The 23,982-nt window shown below is 46.3% G+C and overlaps 1 protein-coding gene across 2 annotated transcripts in view; it reads right to left on the reverse strand.

Annotated features, from left to right (window-relative positions):
• Positions 1-23,982, reverse strand: part of GTF2H2C (GTF2H2 family member C) — a 349,036-nt gene that overhangs the window by 102,335 nt on the left and 222,719 nt on the right. For both annotated transcript variants that reach the window (XM_085632380.1, XM_085632381.1), the window contains one exon: positions 4,621-4,711. In XM_085632380.1, the coding sequence (XP_085488506.1) occupies positions 4,621-4,711 (91 nt within the window). The remainder of the gene's footprint in view (positions 1-4,620; positions 4,712-23,982) is intronic.

The following is a 23,982-nucleotide window of genomic DNA, read 5'->3' on the forward strand; positions in this document are numbered from 1 at the left end:
TTTATCGAATATACAGGACATACTTGATGCAATCAGGTTTCTCCTCCATCCTGTGGAGGATAGAATACTTAAAATTGAACAACACCTATCCAGGATTGAACGCAGCCTTGGGGTCTTGATTAACACTTCAAATAACATCGATCGACCAGGGGCCCTGAATACACCGGTCAATATAAGAGTAGCAAAGGACCTGGTGGCCCCCCAAGTTCAACCAGTAGTCCCCCCTGAATGCCAACCAGCAATCGTAACTAATGAGCCCACTCCAGTTTTCGATTGCAGGAAACCTAAGCACTTTAGTACAACCCAGCTGAAAGAGGTCGCTAGGATACCCGCACCCAGGTCCCCAAGTGGGGCAAATATCCCCGACCTGCCACCTGAAACTGCCCCATATGTCGTAATACTAGCAGGGGTCCCCGAATTAGGCAAAAATGACGTTGAGTCACCCACAACCTTGAGGAACAGGGTGGTACATTGGCTCAACAAAAATAGACCACTGCCATCGCATAAAAGCAGTAAAATACTTATGGTAAGAAGGGTCCCATGGGTAGGTCACCTGGCTAAGAATCTAAGGGGGGACTGTATCCTAATTAATTTTAATGACCCTAAAACTGTTGAGCATATTTGCAATTGGAAATACCCTAGTCCAGGAGTATCTATCGTAGCCCTCCCCTTGACTTATTTTTATCCTCCTGGTCACTTCACGGAAGCGTGGACGTTTGTTCACCGAAACAGGAGGGGTTTGCCGCAGGGTAGTTGGCCTATACCCTCACCGACGCTAGATTTTATCCCTACGGAAAATCGCTATAGCAGCCTAGAGGCTGTTGATTGACTGCAGGGTAATGAAGGTATATCATTCACCTCCCCGAGCCCCCTAGGTTGCCGCTCACTAGACTCTATTACACCATCAGAACATTCGGGTCGGGACCCACCTACTCTATTAAACTTATCCCAGAGGTCCTCCATCAGTATTGTTCACCATCAAGACCACCCCCCAAGTGCTTCCACTCTCCGGGAAAACCCCTCCAGCCATTTTAAGCTTGTCTCCTGGAATGTGGCAGGTTTACGTAGCAAGCTCACTCTCCCAGACTGGAGTGAACTAATTGAGGAACATGATATATGTATGTTCCAGGAAACCTGGAGTGTTGAGCCACTGTACAAGCCGGGGTTTTCCTGTTTCTTTGTACCAGCAACCACAATTGGTCGTGGCCGCCCCTCTGGTGGACTTATGGTCTGGGTTAGGGCAGACCTCAACCTTAGGATTACACTTAATAGCTGCTCCACGCCAGACATAATGAGACTTACTATCAAAGGCACTAAGAGTGGCTATTCATGGGAACTTTTCAATGTTTATGCCCGTGGAACCCAAGGGGGCGCCATGTCCTGTACCATCACAGCCCTCTCAGGCATGCTTTCCACTTGCCCTCCTGATTCCCTCCTACTTGTTGCTGGCGATCTTAATTGTTCATTTGAACCGCTTGCTACAGATGATATCTTGGGAACACACGATGAGGACACCAGATGGGGTATTCCTTTACTATCTCTCAACCCCGTAAAAAGATGGTCCCCGGTCGTGATCCAATTAAATACCCTAGTTCTAGAATTCGGCCTAAGAGCTGCAAATGGGCGTACAACCTCTGACCCAGTGGGCGCTAACACTTTTAATAGGGTCGCCTGTCAAAGTAGAATTGATTATATATTGATTGACAGGAGAGGTTGGAAACATGTTGTCGACATGATCGTAACACCATCAATCAATAGCGACCATAACCCTTTGTCTCTTAGCATGCGGGAGTTGTGGCATAGACAAGATCAATCCCTCTCTCACGGAATGCAAATGATAACTAAGATACTCCAGCCCTCCAATTGTAATAGATTCCTTAAATGGTCTAAATTCATCCTGTGCAACACAAAACTTGCTGCTCTGGAGAAAATCCTTGCTGACCATAACGCCAGGCTCTCGATAGTATCCAAGGACACGTCTGGTTATACCAAAGTCTTCGAGGAATCTATGGATTCGATTGGTATCCTGTTCCTTGATCACAGGAAAAAATCCAACCCAAGAGCTAAGTCAGAAAACAAGTGGTTCAATAAAGACTGTAGATTTAAAAAAAAACAGCCTGATCCTTGCAATCAAATCTAACAATCCAGGTGAGGTCAGGCATGCGCGGTTGCTTTACAGACAGGCACTTGTTTCTGCCAGGAAGGACTGGGAAGAGCAGCGTTGGGAATCCTTAAAATCTGCGAGCCACTCAAAAAACGGCGAGCTTTTTTGGTCCATAGTGAGAAGATCCGCTAACCACGATCAGGACCAAATCCCCAACCACATTACGGACAGAGAATGGTTTGACCATTTTAGGAATCTTTATGTAGGGGTGGACCCTGTGGAGGACCTCGGCACCCGTTCGGGGCCTATAGCCACACCTTCTGATCACTTCTTATTCGCTAGGATTGAGAAGAAGGTGGTTGAGACCGCCATTAATAAAATTGTATCCGCAAAGGCCCCGGGACCAGATGGTATCCCGGGTGACCTATACAAAGCCAACATTGACGGATGGGCAACGTATTTTGCGATCTTTATTAATGCTCTGTTGGATGGCTCACCGGTGCCTGAGTCTTGGAGGGGAGCCGAAGTAATTCTCATCTTCAAGAAGGGCTCTAGGGGAGACCCAGCGAATTACCGCCCAATCAGTCTCATTGACTGTGGACAGAAATTGGTCGGTAGGGTTCTCCTGGAGAGGATCCACTCCTGGGTGGATGTAAATGGAATCATGACTAAGTTCCAGGCAGGCTTTAGGGCCTGCACCAGTACAATCGACCAAGCCTTTAGGCTAGTGCTTCTCTACTGGAAGGTGGTCACTATTGGTAAGGGCGCCCTATACTTGGCGTTCATTGATCTTAAGACCGCCTTCGATCTGGTTCCCCGTGATCGCCTGTGGTTGATCCTGGAGGAGCTGGGGATCCCTCCATACATCCTGAACCTTCTTATTCGGATGCACGAAAATAACTTTGCTCGCATCAGATGGGGGACTCAGGAACAAAAAACCGAGAAAATCCCGGTGAATAGAGGGGTTCGCCAAGGTTGTGTGTTGGCACCTACGCTCTTCACATTGTTTGTGAATGGCGTAGTCTCCTACCTGCTCGAAGTTGAAGCTGACGTCCCCACACTGGCGGGTGACAAAGTCCCCGCCCTTCTTTTTGCGGATGACACGCTTCTAATTTCAAAAACGCCAGCAGGACTACAGAAGCTTTTAGATCGCTTCTCTCTGTTCTGTGAGCTGAGAGGCCTTGTCATTAATACTTCCAAAACCAAACTCCTCTATTTCAACCCAACTAGATCCTTTGGTTCCACATTGACCTTAGATGGAGAACCACTTGAGCGTGTCAAGGAGTTCGATTATTTGGGGATTAGAGTCACTGACAGGCTCAAGTGGCAGCCCCATATTGACAAAATGGTGCTCAACCATAGACGGGTAACTGGAGCCCTGGGAAAGGAATTCCGTGCCTCTACTACCAAACCCATTGCTCCAGTTCTGGACATTTATGCTGCAAAGGCGGTAGGTAGTGCCCTTTATGGCGCGGAACTATGGGGCTTCTGCTGCGTAGATGCCCTAGTGACCAATGAAAATAAGTTCCTCAGAGACCTTGTATCGCTCCCAAGGGGTACCCCGACTAAACCACTATTGAGCGACCTTGGTAGGCGCTCTATTAGAGATCTAGTCACTCTCCGCCCTCTGTTATACTGGGCGCGGCTGTGGCGCACCCCTGAGCTTTCCAACTACGCCGATGGCCTAAGGAAGGTTATGAACTTGCGAGGAGCTCATAAAATCGAGTGGCTCACAAACAGCAAGAAGCTTTTGGTCGCAACAGGCCTTGCATCTGATCGGGATCTAGGGGCACCAATATCGAAGGAGGAAACTAAAAGAGCCTTTTGGGTATGGGTTGATGCCCTGGACTCAAGAGATCCCAATCTTGGTAAGTTGACAGAGGCATTCCGTCAGCACAAGCTCACGCCCTTCCTAGAACCTTACCTGGACTTCATCACGAAGCCCAAGGATAGATCACTTTTCATCCAGTTTAGGTTTGGGACCCTTCCCCTCCGTGACCGTACCAGCAAGTGGAATCCCCCGCATAAGACTCCCCCGGACTGTCCAACTTGCCCTGGTGCTGTTGAAAACATCTCCCACTTCTTTTTTGTCTGTCCAGCCTATGTGCCACCAAGATCGAAATGGCTTAGGCCCGTTTGTCTGCAGCTAGGGACAAGGGACTATCGTGCCGCCCTGAGAATACTTAAAACGACCTCAGATACTACCATAGTCTGCGGGGTGGCCAAATTCTTAGGTTGGGCATGGCTGATCAGGCAGAGGTTAATTAGCTCTAGTTAACTTCCCCTTTTAACTCCAAAGCTGCTAAGTTTAATACATTTTAAGTATTTATTGTATACAAGGCAATTAGATCCTTTTATGACATGTTTTTAGAATGTTTTTTTAATGAAATTGTGTTTTATGTACTTCTGTGCTTTTATGACATTACATGTCGAAATAAAGCTTTGATTGATTGAGAATGACAATGTTCTGAATGTATAAAGAGTAAAGAGTCGCAATGATTGATCCTCGCTCATACCTTTATCAGTTCATAGATGTTCGATGGATCGCACGTGGTCAGGCTGCCAAAAATAATTAGAACCTCTCTGCTTGAATGCCCTGGCATATGCCTGTGATGGAGAAAAAAACATTATTTATCATTCAGGGGCTTTATGTGTTAAAAAAACATTTAAGAGGTTAATAATTAGGAGAGAGTCTTTTTCAAGAACACTACACCACGACGAAGTAAAAGCCCACTTTCACACGTTGACTGCATCTCTGCTTTTGCCCATATTGAGTGCTTCACTGTATTTCTGATAGAATTTCGCTGCACAAATACAACATACATACATGTAGACATACATTCTACATGATCACGTTGAACTACACCATGGCTGAGCTTCTTTCAAGTTGATTTTTTGTGAGATAAGCCATCCCAGGGTTGTTAGTACATTTATGGACAGACACATCAGGAAGATATAAACCTTTACTCATTAAAGTTTTAAACTGTTTAAGCTTCATTATGTTTTTATACTAGCGTAAATACCACAACTGGATTCATATTTAAACCAGCAGCCACAACAAAGTGTGTCTTTCTGCACCCTATGTAAACAAACTGCTAGGTATGTGTATAAATATTTCTCGCTTGTAATCCTGGTTCTGCATTGTAAGAATCCTCACTGAAGTCATAAGCATAGAATATTACCGCCTATGCGCTTTTGACCAAGTGACACTTCTTTTGTATTTGAAAGCCAATCTTCACTGTGAAATAGTCTGGTGGTGCCTCCTCCAATATGTAGACAGCCCAGCGTTACAAGCGCTTGTCTAAGAGGGAAAAATCCCAGTTTAAAATACCTAAAAAGAGCACTGTATCTTTAAGAAGCCTAAAGGTTCTCTGTTCCGGCATGCATTGTACTGGAGGTTTACCTCACAGCTCCACTTCTCTTGGATGGCTACAATGTGAGACCTCATTATTGAAAGCTATTGACAACAGAGGAGGTGAGTGGGTTGTTTATGACTGTAGTAAGGATTCTTACAATGCAATAGTAAGGAAGAATGAAAAATGTCCTAGCTATTGTAACAGAAAGTTTCAATTCTATTAAGGACTCGGAGGCGAGGATTATGCTAAGACTTTCTATGCTTTATTGCACAGCAGCCATTTTAAAACTTAAACTTAGACCACATTTCCCAAACACCCTTGGAAAAAAGGTCAAGAACAAAACAAAGAAGGGACCAACATATCCCTCAGTCCATTATGGCCAATCACAGTCCAGGGACCCTCTCCTAGTCAGTTCTCGCTGCCCTGCTCATCCTTTTTCTTTGCGACGAAGAGCCGTCTTACAGTTCAAGTGTCCTGTTTCCCAGAATCTGACCCTGGAAAAAACCAAAGCAACACATGAGGAACGAAGCCCAGAGAGGACAAGCAAGTCAGCTACCAAAGGATACAATGCAAAACTGTAAATTAGCAGAACATGCCAAACTAACAAACCCTCAACAGGTCTAAGCATCAACGTCAGAATACTGCATCAAGGAAAAGCAAAACCATACTGCAGATACAATCAAAATCCAAGGAAAGCACATACTTACTCTCAACGGGGGGGAATCTCTCGGAGATCTGCGGTGGGATAATCCTCGCCTCCGAGTCCTTAATAGAATTGAAACTCTCCGTTACGATAGCTAGGAAATTTTTCATTCTATGTCAGTTCCGGAGGCTTCGGATTGTGCTGCTTCAAAGCTTACTTACCACCAAAGGGGCCATATCAATGACCGGCTTAAAAAAGAATTGTTTAAAAGAAGAGCCTGAGGACTAGTCCACCGCATTCATAATGTCCTCTAAACTAACTCCCAGAGAAAAAGCTTTGGAGGCCATAGCGCCTCTTGCAGAGTGAGTCCCAAATTGCCGTAGGCTAATGCCTGCCTCCTGCATAACTCAACGCAGCGAACGTGCGACAGTGGGTGATGAAACTGCCTTGTGGTGCTTTTTAAGCGCAATTAAGAGCTGATGCTCCCCAGGAGGACAGAGCTCCTCAGACATCTCCTCATACGCCTTCAGGCAACGCACCACACACAGCTTCGGAGAGTCTGGGAACACTGGGTACTCAATAGTCCGTGTATGCGTCTTAGTCCTGCGACTAACAGTGAAAGAAACCCCCGAAGGAGAGAAGATTCTGCCAGTGATATCCAGCGCTCGCACGTCCGAAACTCTGCGGCATGAAATCAAACAAAGCAGCATCGCCAATTTCGCCGACAGTTCCTTGCGGGAGAGAAATCTGTTGTGCGGCCATGAAAGAAACAGATTAGGCACTCTGTTGACATCCCAGAGCTCCGAGTACCTGGGTTCCGGTGGAAGCGATAAACGGAGACCTCTCAAGAGCCTGCAAACGAAGGGATGCTCTCCCACTGGGTTGCCATCAAGTGGGGAATGCCCCGCTGAGATCCCCAAACAGAAGGTATTGACCGACCGGTAAGCAAGACCTTGCTGAGCTATGTGTGCCAAAACATTCAAAACGTGGACCACATCGGCGCCCATGGGATCACAACCCCGTCGCACACACCAACGACACCATCTTGTCCAGGCCGACCGATAACGCTTGACGGTACTATCTGATCAGGCCCTGGACAAGAGATTCTCAGCGAACTGCGAAAGGCCCGGGAGCGACCATCGTCCCCTGTAATCCTCCATGCCATAAGGCGGAGAGAGCCTTCCAGAAACCATCTGATGAGGAACTCCGTTGGGATTGAGGAGAAGCTCTGGAAAGTGGGGGAGTGGAATTGGAGAATCCCAAGAAAGTTCCAGAAGAACCAGAAACCACACTGGAGACCTCGAAATGGGGATGATGAGGACCATGCGGGCTCTTTGTCGCCAGATCTGGGCAGACACCCGTGTGATCATGGCGAAAGGAGGGAACGCATACGGCCCCTCCTGTGTCCAATCCTGCAGGAACACATCCGTGGCCGCCGCCAGGGGATCCGGCTTCCAGCTGAAGAAACAAGGAAGCTGGTGATCCAACCTGGAAGCAAAAAGATCCACAGAAAAAGGACCCCAAAGGTCCTGCACCCGAGAAAAAACATCCGGATGCAATTTCCACAGACTGCAATCCCTGAAATGGCGCGACTGCTTGTCGGCCATCAGATTCTCCCAACCTGGGAGATACTCCACCGTCAACGAGATTCGATTGTCGAGGCAAAACTTCCAGAGATTCGCTGCCAGGTCCAAAAGGACCTTTGAACGAGTACCTCCTAGGTGGTTTATATACCTGACCGCCGAGACGTTGTCCTTCTTTAAAAGGACACAAGACTGGACTTTTTCCTTGGTCCAACAACGTACGACGAAAGAGCCTGCCAAAAGCTCCAGACAGTAGATATGAAGCCCTTGTTCCTGTAGGGACCACAAACCGCCTGTGGAGAAGTCTCCGCACCTGGCGCCCCAGCCCGACCCGCTTGCGTCTGACTATGACCAGGTCTGGGGCAGACCCAAAGTTCACTCTCCAGTTCCATGCTTCCATGTGGGAGAGCCACCATCAAATCTCTTCTACAGCTTCCCCCATAAGGGAGACTGGATGGAGTAAGGGAGCCCTTTCCGTAAGTGCTTGGCTTTGAGCCACTGCAAGGCCCGATAGTGAAGGGGCCCCGGAAAGATAGCCTGGATCGAAGCTGACAATCATACGATGCGCGCTACCTGCCGCAGGGGAACCGTGCCTTTGGCCAAAGTCCGCCGGAGTTTGTGGCAAATTTTTGCCACCTTCCGCGAGGGAAGACTGAGTCGCCGTCATGGAGTCTACCACGAAACCTAGAAAGGTGAGGCGCTGAGCTGGAACTAAGAGGGACTTTTTGGCGTTGATGACAAAACCTAAGCTCTCTAACAGAGTTATGGCCTGCTGTAGCTGGTCCCGAAGCGTTCCCGGATCTTGGGCCAGCAAGAGCATATCGTTCAAGTAAACAATGAGGCGCGTGCATCTCGCCCTGAGGTATACCACCACTGGTTTGAGAACCTCGGTGAAGCACAAGGGGGCGGAGGCGAGCCCGAAAGGAAGGGTGGTGAAGTGGTATGCCTGACCGCGCCAGAAGAACTGCAGAAACTTCCTGTGAGGAGGGAAAATAGGGATGGCTAAGTAAGCATCTTTTAAATCCAACCGGGTCATCCAATCTGCTGGCCGGAGCACATTCCGAAGGAGGTGAATATCCTCTATCTTGAAATGGCGGCAAACCAGCCATTCGTTGCAATCGCGCAGACTGAGAACCCTACGTTGCCCTCCGTCTGTCTTATCCACCACGAACATGTTGCTGAGGAAACCGCGAGGATCTAAGACTGTGCGGCACACATCACCTTTGTCTAAGAGAGAGGTGATTTCCACGTCTATCAGGACCCCTTCGGACCGGGAAAACCGAATGGGGTTGGGCGGAAAGGTCTGCCTGGGATTGCCTCAAATCTATCTGAAACCCCTGCACAGTCTGCAGGACCCAAACGTCGGACGTGAGCGACCCCCACACATTCAGAAAGCGGGCCAAGCGACCCCCCACTCACCACAGAAAGGGAAGAGACACTTACCGGTATTAGCGGCGTTGTCCCCGCCGCGGAAACCTCTGCCCCTGGAACGTCTACCGCGGGACGGGTAAAAGGTGGAGTACCTTGCCTGCGTGTGGTACTGGCCTTGTCTGGAGACTTTTCCCCTGGAAGAGTTGGAATTGTGGGCCTGGCTGGTCAAGCAGCCCCTGCCTCGACCAGCCCCACGGAAAACCTGTGAGGAAAAGACCTTTTTTATAGAAGATTGGGCCCTATCGAACGAGGTGAAAGTATTAACGAACTTCCCTAATTCTTTCATGAACGGTTCCTAGAACAAACCTCCCTGAGCCACAGCTCAAGCATCAGAATCTGCCAAAACTCCCAACTTTGGGTCCACCTTAATCAGAAATGACCTCCTGCGTTCTGTTGAGAGCACACAGTTTGCGTTGCCTAAGAATACTATCGCCCTTTGCGCCCACCCAGAAAGGGCTTGAGGCGAAATCAGGGCTCCCGAATTTTTGGCATCCTCAGCCATGTCTAATATCATAGTCATGGGTCCGAGGGAGTCCAGGAGTTTATACTGGCACGCCCTCCAGGAACGGTCCATCCCTTTCTTGGGGTCCTTTGATAAATTTAGCGAGAAAAGTTGCCATTCTCTAGTCAAGCTCAGGCACTTGTGCGACTTTCCCGTCAAGGGAGGGGCGAGGGCATTCAGACCGCAGGAGACTGCGAGCCTCCTTGCCCATCGGCGTGCGGATCCTACTGGCTACATAACCGGCCACCTTAACAGAAGGCGTCCATTCCGAGGACAGTGGATGCATCAAGAGATCTGGGTCTAACATGTCCGAACCCCCCACAGGTGCCTGAGTGCCCGAGGGGGGCAGTGATGTGGCGGAACGCCATGGTCTGGAAGGACCCGGCTCATCATCTGTATCCCCATGGTCATCATTGCCCGTGTCCGGAGCAGGACTGGACGGATCAGCGGTCCCTATAGGGGGGGGGGAAGGGATTACAGGAGGGGGTTGCGGAGCACTGCGAGCCATGAAGGCCTTACGCAGACGCTCAAAGGCATCTTGATCAACACCATCCACGGAGCACAGAACTGCTCGAGTTTCCTGCAAAGGCACTCCTCCATGGGGCCCATGACTTTTTCTATGGCGCGGTAGATTGAGGAGTCCACCGCATCGTAGAAATCGTCATCCCATGGTAAATTGGCAAGAGGATCCTCCCCCCAGTTATTGTCTCCCTGTTGGGACATGCTAAAATGCCCAAAGAACCACTGAAAAGAACCCCGGAAAAAAAACAGTGGCACCCCCTACAGTCTACTGACTGGGATCAATTTGTTGGGGACCAGCGCAGTTCACAGGGTAGAACCCTAGGTAAATGAAAGAGGATCAGAAGAGTCTCAGGGACACCAACACTTGTGCAAGGAGAACACACAAAATCAGCCCTGGGACGTGTATCCAGGCCCCAATTCAGCCTGAAATCGTGTGCCTGAATTGCAGAAAGCAAAATATACACCCACCGGGCGTCAAAGAAAAAACCACACACACCGACTCGAAATCCGAGCGTTCTGAGGCACAAGCCAAGCTCTACCGACCCTCAAAGAGGGCGTCAGTCTCCAGGGGACGTGAAGGCAGGTAGGCACCGGCAGGCGGAATGCAAGGAATGTCGCTAGAAATTCTGCGCGCGCCATTGCCAGCGAGAGGAGCCGTCGCGTTGAAAACTCACGACAGCGCCCCTAGCAGACGGGGGTGCAAACCGCGTATTCCAAGCCCTACCGGCAGCAGATCCGCGTAAGCCCGAAACCGGACCCGCGGGACGGCGAGGAGAGACAAAATGAGTCAGAGCTCAAACAACCTCTACACACGCAACACCAAGAGTCCTGAGGAGTGGGGACAGCGAGAGCGCGTTCAAGCGCCCACCTGACCAGGCCAAATGCTTCAAACCTGAGGTGAGACGCCGCAGCGCGATAAGACTGCGCTAACAATGTTGACAACATGGCAAAAAAGGCATAAACAATGCGCCAACAGAAGAGACAGGCGCAGGACGCGGAAAGCAGTCCAGCGGCTGCCTTTGCAATAGTTAACGGCCAAAACAATCAAGAGAAAAAAGGAAACACTCATCTCAGGCTGCTGAGCAGCAAAGAAAGAGGATGAGCAGGGCAGTGAGGACGGACTAGGAGAGGGTCCCTGGACTGTGAATGGCCATAATGGACTGAGGGATATGTTGGTCCCTTCTTTGTTTTGTTCTTGACCTTGTCCCAAGGGTATTTGGGAAATGTGGTCTAAGTTTAAGCTTTAAAATGGCTGCTGTGCAATAAAGAATAGAAAGTCTTAGCATAATCCGAAGCCTCCGGTCCTGACATAGAATCTTATTGTGTATTGATGTAAAGTCAGGAAATCATTTAAGCAAACATATTCTTCACAGTGGCTTGTTCTACTAATAAGTCAGCTCGTGAATCTTCAGCTAAACAGTCATATTAGGTAAATGCATGCCCACCAGGGCGCCATTCCCCCACCCCGCCTTATAGGCCATCTTGTCCCCCACTTGAGGGATCGTCTGCAACAAAAAAGAGATCCATTCTACCTCCTTTTCATTAATACAGAAAGAGGACTAAAATAGCCAGAGTGGCGGCCGTCTTGAGCAAAAAAGAACTACAGAAAGAACTGCATATTCAAAAGTAGGAGGTACAGAAAAGCGGATATATCAACCCTATTGCTCCTCCTCCCTCTCCTCACCACAATCACTACCTAATAGTTAACCAATTTGCCGGGCTCCCCATCTTGAGAACAACCATGAAAAGTCTGAATCTCTACAAGCTGCAACACTAGTGGAAGACTCATCTATAATTACTGATTGCTACTTAAAAATAAATATGCGTGCCTCCACAGCATCCCGCACCTCTACACTTCCCAGCATCCTGAACCCCATGAACCTAACTCCTTCCCCATTACGTACCCCCAGACCTCTCAGCTAATGCCACCAAAAACATCAAACACAGACTGATCAAACACCCTGAAACTTTAATAGCACATATCTACTGCAACTCCTCCAAAGGGCTCAAGAAAACCGATCTCATCTTCCACACATCTCGACTGGTGCATTGGCGCACAAACCTAACCAACCTCCTTAACATTACAAAATCCGTCAACATTCCATAAAGCCGAAAACCGACGGTCGCCAACTCCCTCACCTTCAAGGGCAGAGCCAACATAACCACCTACAGGAATGTAAGTATCATGATTCAAGATAATGACATCAACCTTCGTACCTTCGATTCCATCTTCCGAACACTATGGATGCCGTCCACCTCTTGAACAATCCTTTCCCCCCCCCGACCCAAACTCCATCCCAGATTATAAGTGCAGAATGGGAAACGTCTAATACCTGCCAGTTCTCCCTTCTCCAGTCCCTCAACCATAACACTACATCCCTTCACCCCCAAGCGTAGTCCATCCAGCTGAGATGATTATGGAGTTCAGACTATCAGTAACAAAAACAATGTTTATTCGCAACCAACTAGCAGCCCTGTCAAACCCGACCCAAACCTATATTCCCCCCTCCTCGTCTTACCACGCCTAACAGAAAACGGTCCTAGATGCCTGCCACCGACAATCCAGCACCCTATTTCTATTCAACTCGACGCAGGCTAAACTACAAAGACACTTCCTGAATCACAACCCCAACCCCCCTCTCCACTCCAGGGTAGAAACACACAGCGACGTAACCCTCGCGTTCACTGACCTATGCCCTCCATATCTAAAATGGCTTGCACAGGAAAATTTGCACCCCATTTACTCCTCTCTCCAATCACTTAACCCTATGCCAGAGACTGATCTGAAGGTAAGACTAACTTATATGGAAAAGTAACTCAATGAAGTAACGAAGGGCATTAACAATATCCTAATGATCCTCAAATCCTACCCTGAACTGGGCCAAGGCACACACCTCCCCTCCTCCATACAACCTCCAAAATGCCCAGGATCCAGCTTGACAGCTGGCTCACAACCCCTCTCGACAGCCTAGCGCACAGGCCGAAAAAATCGACCCCTGGGATGCCTATGAGAGAAGCAATGGCCATAGCCAAAACCTATGACTTGACCCTAACCCAAACCAACCACACCTCCAAGATACAGGTGATTACCGGAACCGGGGGAAACATCAACCATCCAAAAATTGCCAGACCCCCAACCAACCACATCATGGGCTTCTGGCGGGGTGGAGCCAGGGAGATCAACAGCAGTAATAACATCAAATGCATGCTCATAAACTGCAGATCAGCCACTAAAAATGCAACGGATCTAGCTGAAGCCATCCTAAACCATGACATTGACATTGCATTTATCACTGAAACATGGCTAAATGACACCTCCTATCCTATCCTTGACCTACTAGTCCCCCCTGGCTTCATCATCATGAAAGACAGGGAAAATCGCACCAGGGGTGGCATGGCTATTATCCAGAAGACCAGCATCCACATGGCACAAACAGACACCCATAGCTACCCCAAATTTGAACATATCAGTGTAACCTTAAAGACAAAGAACAACAAAACACCTCCTCTATCACCCACCAGACAACATGCCCTCCTTCAGAGAACACCTATTGGAACTAATTATACACTGCTCACTCTCAAACAACAGCAACCTATGCCTAGGCGACTTCAACTTACACTGGAATGATGAGAAAGAGACTCTCATACTATCTTGAAAAGAGCTCCTTTTCAGCAATAACCTTATCCAACACTGCAAAGGGCACACAAGGAAGCGGTAAGTATCTACAACATCCTTCCAGTCGACTGGTAGGACCACCACTTCATTTTGTTTCCCATCAACCAAACAGAAGTACCCCCTGCTTGCACTCAGAAAACCATGCAAGGGTCCTGCAACATAAGTCAGATTCCCCAAGAGGATCTAGAAGATGGAATGCGATCCCTACTCCCACTACCAACAGACAACCACTCAAGATACAACCTTACTCCCCACTATAACTCCACTTTCCACTATAACTCAACTCCTAGACCAACTAGCTCCCAGAAAACTTGAAAAAAAAATCTGAGATACTCCCTCGAGATCCTGGTCCAACAAAGACCTCAGTGTAAAAAGAAAACAACTGAGAGCAACAGAAAGACTCTGGAGAACAAAACCCTCCACCTCCCACAGCTCAGAGTTGAACACAGAAAATATAAAAATCACCTTGTGAAAGAAAAAGCCGCTTTCTTCAGAAGAGCACTAGATTAAGCAAAAAACAGCCCCAAATAACTGTTCAACATCATTAAACAAACTTCGAACCAGTAAAACGAACTCTCCATGTCTCCAAAGAACACTGACAATCTTGCCAAATTCTATAATGATAAAACCAGAAAGATCGAACTCTCCTCAGACCACCACTCTTTTCCATGCACCGGAAACCCGCCCATCAGACTGGAGGAACCTGACGCACCATTGCCGATCTCGCTAAGGGCAGCCATGCACCCTAAGCCCTTCGGATGCGATACAAACCTAGGATCCACCTCAACTTGCATGAGATGGAGGATATTTAACGCGCTCATGGAGTACGACATCTCAAAGATGATTGTGAATGCCAAGCTCTCCTTTTACCTTGCAGATCCTATTCTGGCCTCTCTGGCGAAAAGCCTCATTCACACCGAACCCTTCTATGGACCAAAATAATAAAAAGCTCCCTGAGTAATGGGTCGATGCCTGACGGCCTTAAACTAGGACAAGTCACTCCCTTGCTGAAGAAACCAGGTGCAGACCCAGATGACTAACAACTTAAGGCCCATTTACAACCTTCCCTTCATTGCCAAAAAACTTTAGAAATGCATTCTCTCCCAACTCACCCAACACATTGACTCCAACAATGTTTTTGACTCTATTCAATCAGGTTTTAAAAAAGGATGTAGCATGGAAAGAGCCTTACTGAACATAGCTGATGACATACACAAGTCACTGGACACGGATAGATGCTGACCACTCATCCTCCTGGACCTATCAGCGGCCTTCAACACAGCCGATCAAAAGCTGCTTCTAGAATGGCTCCAAAATTGGATCGGAACTGACAGCCTGGTACTAAAATGGTTCACCTCCTATCGCCATAACCGCTTCAAGCTAATAAAAATCAACAACTCAACCTCAGACACGTCCTCCATAACCAGGGGTGTCCCCAAAGGCTCAGTCCTCTCACCTACACTCCAATATATACATGGAACCCCTCACATCCATACTCAAACAAGCAACCATCCTGTACCACCTCTAAGCATCTATACAGAGAAATATTCACACTAGAAGACGTACGACGGCTTAACTCCGCTCTCCTAAAAGTCCAAAACTGGCTCTCACACAACCACTTGAAACTCATCCAAGATAAAATGGAAATCATACTCCTTTCCAACAATGGACTGACCATCCAGGTACAAGAGAGGATAAACTCCATTGATGCGTTGAACTGCTAAATGACACTTTCCAAATCTGTCAAATTTTTAGGGGATTCCCCTCGATCTGAGCATGAACCAACACAAAGAATATAGCTAAGAGCGCATTCCATAACCTAAAACACATGCACAAAATCAAGCCCTTTCTCCCGCAAACAATCAAAAAAACTGCCATGCAAGCAATGGTACTGTCTAGACAAAATAAGGGAATGCCACCCTCACTGGCTCCACAAAATCGAACCTAAGAGCCACACTTAATGCAGCAGCAAGGATTGTCACTGGAAACATATTAAATGGCCCCCGATCGAAGCTTGTTGCCGTTTCAAAATTTCCTGCCTCACCCACAAAGTCCTAGACACCGGGAAGCCAGCTTACCTTGCGTCCAAACTCTCAAAGGCAGGCCAGATAAGAAATCTAGGAAGCACCACACTGCTTCTCACCCCACCAAAAAAAAATAACACAAACAAAAAGCACTCATGCTCTTTGTCAGGAAATGCAGCCAAAATCTGGAACTCTCTCCCAGTGCATGTCAGGACAAACCCCTGCTTTATGAGTTTCAAAACAGTTAAAAGATCTTCTCCTCAACCGACACAGCTCCTCAGCCTCCAACACCTAATCCCTTCTCTGAACTCTTTCCCACATATCTTGTTTCCCTTACCCGAACTACTGTAAACTAACCCTCAACAAGTCTGTATATTGTAATCTATGCTCTCCAATCACAGCCTTATCCACTGTCTTTTATCTTTGTCTATAAAGCGGTCTGATATCCCTGGGTCTTGCCAGCGCTATATAAAACTCATTAAATAAAACCAATACTGATTTCCAAGTAGCTGCTTTACAAATCTCTGTTTAAGGTATTTTTCTTAACCATGCAGCAGAACCCGCTTTACTGTGTGAGGAATGAGTTAGCAGGTGGCAAAACAAAATGCAAGTAACTGCCCATCTAGAAATGGATTGTTTAGAAGAATCAATACTGGTCCTTAATGGACCATTGTTAAGGAATAATTGATTCACTGCACTAAGATGTTTTGTTCTGTCTTAATAAAACACGAGAAATCTTCTGACATCAACAAATGTTCAGATCTTCAGCTGAAGTTGGATTGTTGAAAAATACTGGTAATTAAAAAGTTTTATAGTGTACAACTATTTTTATGTTAATTGCAAAAATGGCAATAAAAACATATACAAAACAAATAACTTTAGGTAAAAAAAAGAGGGGTGTGTTCTCAAGACTACTCTAGTTGCTGTGAAAAAACAATGAAGGGTTTGACTGCTGAAAGAGCTAGAATTTCACTGACTCTTCTCACAGAAGTAAAGCCTGCTAAAATTGCTATCCTCCATGAAAGGTACTGCAAAGATACCTTATGTATAGGCTCAAGCGGGTAAGCCATTATTTTGACACAACCAGATTCAGTACCCATGAATGTGGAGATGGTCTTATTGGAGGACAAGTCTTCTTTAATCCTTACAAAAAGTCTTTAATTAAAGGAATGGTTAAAAAAAGGATTTGGGGTGGGTTCTTTTCTATATGTTGTAATGGCAGCAAGATTAACTTTTATTGAAATATGCTGGTGAGATTAAGCAAATAAGGAGCAACAACTTCTTCTTTGTAATGAATGGGGTTACGTCTATTGTCTAGGCACCATATAATAAATCTTCTCAATGTGACAGCATATGATGCTCAGGGTGACAATCGCTTGGCTTCTTTTAGAATGTTCACTCAGTCTAATGGTAAAATCAAGTGTTCGTAAGGAATGATGTCAAGAGCCATGTTATCAGGTACGCAGAGTGTATGCTGCTGTGGAAAATCTGCCCTTGCATTCTGGACAGTAGGTTCTGTTTGCGCTCCAACTTCTTGAGGGGCTTGACAGATAGGTGAAGAAACTCTGTATACCACAATTGTCTTAGCCATTTTTTGCCTTTTAAGATGATTGTCCCATTAGAGTATCTCAGCTTTATTAACAATTTTGGTATCAATTGGATTGGAGGAAAAGCGTAAATAAAATGTCCTAACCACTGTATCAAAAGGGAATTGCCCAGAAGCCTTGGTTCCAACGCCCCTGAGGTGTAATTTTGGACATTTTCACTTGCTTCTGTCCAATGAGGTCTATATCTGGGAAGCCAGAGTAGCGGAAGATCTCTAACGAGACAACTTCTTCCAATCCAATACCACAAGCCTTGAAAGGTTAGATCCTGAAAATTTTCCCCCAACCAGTTAAGAAACAATTCATGACAATTATTTGATTTGTAAGTCCTGATCCAAAGGCATTCCTCTTAGGAGATCCAGATTTTCCTATACCCTAGGTGATTTAACAGACTGGTTGTTGTGTTGGAATCCAATTATGTCTGATGTGCAGATTGTGCCTTGATCAACCAATTATCTAGGTACAGGGAGATGTGGATTCTTGCCCTTCAGAGATGAGTAGCTATTACTGCCATGCATTGGGGAATAGTCTTTGGATCTGCTTTCAGCTCAAACTGTAGAACTTTGTATTGGAAGGAATTTTCAGTGTTTCGCTGCTGCAGAACTGTGGAAGTAAGCATCCTGTAAATCAACACATCGTCTCCCTTCATGAGCTGTGAACAGATGTGAAGCAGAGCCAGTATTCTGAATCTTTCTGTTGTGAACCATTTGTCACTGGAATGGGTAACAGACAAGGAGTGGCTGCTCACGGTTTTGACTAGGATTGTGATTTTATATACGATATTGGTTGTTGTGGCTGTTGGCCTCTTTCCCTACCATTCCACCAGTGATATGGAGACTGTTGCTTGTGGTTACCCTGAGATTGAGTGTAAGTGGACCACTGAGGGAATTGAACCCTCTGTCTCAGTTAGTATCAATAATATCTCTTCATTTCTTCCAAACCAACAGCTTTTAATGTTTGTGATTATTTCAGCATGCGTTCCATTTTATGTTACGGAATTTTTTAAGCACAACTGTTACCCAGAGGTGTCCTGGCATTAGTTACTGATCCTTTCGGCAAAGCAGCAGATGCAAAGTTACTTATCAAAAAGCCAAGTCTTTAAACCCCTCCTAAAGGCTAGAAGATCAGTGGCATTTCTCAGGTGAAATGGGAGGTAATTCCAGGCTTTGGCTGCCCCGAAGACAAAGCTTCGGCCTCCCCATGTCGCTTTTTTTTTTATAACTGAGTCTGTAACCAGCTTGGCTCCAAGGGAGCGAAGATTTCTATTTGGTATGAACCAATTAAATTGTTTTCGTAGGTAGTCGGGTCCTATTCCTTGGAGTGCCTTAAATACGTTACACAAAGATTTAAAACGCACCCGTTTCCTCACCGGGAGCCAGTTTTTCCTATACAGATGTGCAACCCTAGGTGATTTAACAGACTGGTTGTTGTGTTGGAATCCAATTATGTCTGATGTGCAGATTGTGCCTTGATTAGTTTACACACAAAAACCCAGATATATTATAAAAATGGTTCTCGGGCCTGTTAAGGAAATGTTACCAGTTCACTGCAGCATCTATTGTGCCATCTGCTACAGTGACTGTGTAAAACATGGCTACAGGCCTACCAGTGTAGCTTGGTTATGGCAGTTTCAACACTGCAATTCGACCTGTCAAAATAAACACTTTTGAGAGATCAAAACGTCCCTTTTAAACATTAATAAGTCACCTCTCTGTATGCCATGTCGCCCACAAGGAAGGGTACATAGTATATAAATGTAGGACACGTAAAAATTTAATGTTAATCTACTCACACTGACTAGCACCCAAAAGCTATTTTTCACCAGGCAGATCTAGCTGTCCTATGTACAAAACCAGAGAACATGTTCAAAATCATAATACTCTAGCTCAAGAATGGGACTAGCTAGAAAAAAAATGAAATAGTCATGAAGCTTAATTTGCATTTGCTATCCCACCTATGCAAAGCAGGAAGAGACCTTTGAATAGGTGTGAAAAAGTGCAAAGTGCTTCCCAGGATCAAACAACAGGCTGCCCTGAATGGGCAGAGATGACCCCTCTATACCCGACAGAATATGTATGGTGAGCCTCCTTTTTAACAATAGTGTCAAATCCTGCTGAACAGGTCTGCTGAGTTTTACATATAACACTTGGGGTGCACTTGAAGGTTGCTGGGTAACAGGATACCAAAACAATTCTTATGCATCGACTGTCTGGTTGCTGGAAAACCCTGCTTTGTTCTACAAGACATCTGTCTCTGGGTTTATTGTGGGTACAGTGACTGCCTCAAACTGGATATTAGTTTCAGACTTGGGAGAACACCAGGATTACCATAGCACACTGCCCACACACACTCCCAAACATCAGAGGCAAGGTTTACTGTAGTCAAAGCCTTTTGCCATTTTGAAAATGCCCAAAGTGGGTAGGGTTTGTCCGGGAACTTCTACCCCATTGATTAGAACATGCCCAGGAGACAGTCCCACCCACTAGCTCATGCCAGGAATAAATGTAGCACCTCCAGGCACCCACTTCAAAATACTGATGGAATTGTGGGAGACCAGAAGGGGACTGAACCTGCTGTTTCAGATCTGGCAAGAGCCCTAACGGACTGGATCTTACTCTTGTATCCAGGGCCATAAGACCTGTTAAAGCTACAGGACACAACAAGCTACAAGAGGCCTTTTCCTGCAACTGCCCAGCTGACCATTGGCAAATGGATCTGGACTAGACACTGCTGTTTGACCTGTGCTTCACAACCTGAGAATTTCTAAGTGCCTTTCATGACGTCCTGAGGCATTAGATGTGCACTCCTGTGGTGGATTGGGACTAAAAGGACTAAAGTCAGAAGGTAAACTTTTCTTTTACTGGGACAGACCTGGTTGGAGTATCTGACCCGTTTTCCATTGTGATCAGCATCAAATTGCGCTTAGGTCCCTGTCTACTGCAACCATTGCCTAGCATTGGCACATTACGTTTCTTGGCGCTCTTATTATTTAACATTTTAGAGTATCCCATGTTACCATTATTGGATTGTTGCCATTTGGTTGATTACATTTTACTCTATTTTTCTAAATTCAGTTTGGGATTTTTATTGTTTTGCCTTATGACTTTACTACTGTTTTGGAACTCCATAAATACTATGCTCCAAGTTATGCCTGTCTGCTCTGTGCTATAGTTACTAGGGTTTTGAGCTCAGGTGAAATTAGTGACTTCAAGGGTTCACCGGACAAGGGTTATGATTATTCTTTAAGGTGGAGAGTCACTCACCCCAGTCAGTAATCCAATTCCTGACAGAGGTCATATAGAGTTTAAATTGAACTGTAAAGTTCACTTTGCAGAATGGCTGGTGGGCCCCTTTTGCACTAGTGGACCCAAAGAAATAGGTACATATTACTTTTAATTTGGTTCAAATGTACATGTACAAAGGGCACTTTTGGAGGTACAACTTTTTGCAACTCTTTTTTGCTTTATAACCTCATGCAATTCAGGAAGTGTGATGTCATTCATAGTCATCATTATCTTAATGAAATTTATACAGAGCTTAAGGGCTCTGGGTCATCCAATCACTGCCTGAAAACAGAAGGACGAATCTCCTACATAATCAAAACAGGTGCATCATGCGGGCCTGAGCAACGTCTTTAGTTGTAGGTGGTCCGATAGATTACTCCAATGCGTGCTTTACTGGGTAGGGAGGAATCCTTCTCTGTGATGGCAGCATTTATCAGTAGTTGTTTCCCCCCTACACTGTAGAAACTGGCCTGGATGGTGTATTGTGATGCAGTCTTCAAAGTATCCTGGTGCATTTTCATAAATGGTCTTAAACTTCAATATTATCTGCAAACAAAGCAATGATTTTCAAGAAGGGTTAATGTGCTCTTAAGGGTGCTGATAACTGCCCTCTAAGCCTCATTCAAGTTGACTTTGATATATTCTTTTTTTGAAGTACCGACAACTAGGCTGTTATAGAAAACGGAAATTAACTCCCAATATTGTTCTTGCTATCTTAGCTCATTTCACTTCTCCCAGATACATATGAACTCTGTGTAGGATCTTCAAATGTTTTATCCAGAGTATTGGCTTGATATTCATACATTAAAGAGCACCCCCCAGAGTTTCACATTTGATTAGTACTCATACAGTAGTGTATTCCTGCTGGGTTGTTACATATTTTCCCTAGGTTTTTAATTTATAGTAATGTGAACTCCATGCTAAGGCTTAGTCAGTTGTCTGACATCCACAGCCAAACGATCGCCGAGATCTCATTAGCGTGACTGGGTCAAAAGACAGAACTTGACGCCTTATATGGAGCCTTTCGCAAAGAGGCTGCGAGACGACCCCAGGGCTTTGGCCATTCCATTTGAGGCCGATCATCATTGGATTACTCTCTACGCAGTTGATATCATATTCTCTATCACCCGACCCCTGTCCTCGCTTCCAGCCATTATCTATGAGCTGAGCGAAATCGGAGCAGTTTCGGGCCTCAAAGTTAACTCGTTGAAATCACAAATACTAAACCGCTCTGTAAACCCAAGCACAGAGCAAATTCTATGTTCCCAGTACGACTTCCAGTGGGTGGAGGCTGATCTCCCCTACCTGGGATTAGCACTGGCTCAGAGTCTCACTAAAACTGCGCAGGCCAACTACTTCAGACTCTTGGCCACAAAGCGTTGCCACAATGGCAATGCTTATCTCTCTCGTGGTTGGGCAGAATAGCCACGGTAAAGATGAATGCCGTACCCCCGGGCCCTCTTAATTTTCTAGACACTTGCCCTCTCTCCCGCACTTGGAATGATACGCAATCTTCAAAGAGAGATCGATCGCTTTATTTTGGGAAAGACAAAGCCCAGATTACAAAAACAATTGCTGCAACGAACTAAGCAAGAGGGGGGCTTGGAGGTGCCTAATGTCTTGCAGTACTACCAAGCCGCGCAGCTGAGATACCTGATAGAGTGGAATATCCCAATGACTGAAAAGCACTGGGTATTCATGGACCAAACTGTAGCGGGTTCACATATTTGGAGGGAGGCCTGGCTCCCCTGTGCCCACAGATCCTGGGGTCTCTACTCATCCTCAGTCACCAGCCCTATACTGAAAACATGGGATAAAGTAGTGGAGACTGCCGAACTTTCATCCTTCCCTTCCCCCATGACCCCTTGTTTGCAAACTCTGAGTTTTCCCCTGTTTGTCTCCGGGCATTGCTAAGCGTTGGCTGCAAGCGAGTTGCCTTCCTCTTTGATCACGAGGGTCTCATTCCATTTGAATTACTCAAGACAATACACCTTGCTAGAACAAGACAGAGTGACCCACACTCAACTGACCCATTGGTTGCTCCACACAGAGACGCGCTCTAAAGCTAGCAGACTTTTGATCCCCTTTGAGAAATGGTTGTTCCTCAAAGAGGATGACAAGAAACTTGTATCTGACATCTATAGCTACTTGATGAAAACATCCCACAACCACAAGACTCCAGACCAGATCCAATGGGAGACGGAACTTGACAAAGAATGGGGTGATATATTCTATAGGACGCACCATGCGGCACATAACATGGGTCACACCGAAACAGCATACAAAATTAGCTCATACTGGTACTACACCCCTGTACGCATTCAGAAATGGAACACGCTAGGCGACGTCCAGTGCTGGCAAGGCTGCAGCAACCCCGGGACTCTAATACACCTCCTGTGGAATTGTCCCAAGCTGAAGAGATTCTGGGAGACGGTACGGGGCGACACTGATAGCAACTTCAAAACTGAACTTCCCCGGTTCCCTGCATACATCCTCTAGGGGCTACCCAATGCCCTTACATACCCACTCCGGTCCACAAGAGGCCGACAGATATCTCTGGACCTTAATGCAGCGCACAGGTTACTTTTGGCAAACTGGGGTTCAGACAAAATCCCAGATCACAGACAATGGCTCCATCAGCTCTGGTCCTTGTTGGGCATGGAGAGGTTGTCTATGGCGGCCAGATTTGACCCTACAGCATATGTGAAAATATGGTCCCTATTCATCGCTATCCTGTTCAAAGAGTTCAGGGAACTGATTTGTCCATCATACCTACGTATCCTGAGATTTTTGCCTCACGATCAGGGGGAGGTCGGGGCCTCATGAACTCAAGGACTCTGAATAGGGGCAGCCCAAATCAGACACTTTACAAACCTGTTATAGTCTAGTCGGAAGGAGAGGGGGTGGGCAAGGGTTTGTTTAATTTCTGTTTTTTGTTTTTCCGTTTTTCTGTGCTAAGGCCATTGCTATACACAGTTGATTATGATGACCTATGCATTTTTTAATAAGCTTGTACGTCCGCTATCTCATCTTCCCCATACACGGTCGGCCCATACTGGGTTGTAGGCGACATGCTGTGTATTACCACGCCCACTTGGCGGTTATTAACTGGACATGTTTGGATCTGCTCATTGGTAAACAACTACATTTTGTAGCCGGCCCGTAATGGGTTGTAGGCGGCTTGCTGTGTATGTGACTTGCTTTTTGGTTTGCCAATAAAAAAGATTTGATCCTAAAAGACAGAACTTGAGAG

This window comes from Triturus cristatus, chromosome 2_1 (assembly GCF_964204655.1).
Source record: "Triturus cristatus chromosome 2_1, aTriCri1.1, whole genome shotgun sequence".
NCBI classification, from domain to species: domain Eukaryota; kingdom Metazoa; phylum Chordata; class Amphibia; order Caudata; family Salamandridae; genus Triturus; species Triturus cristatus.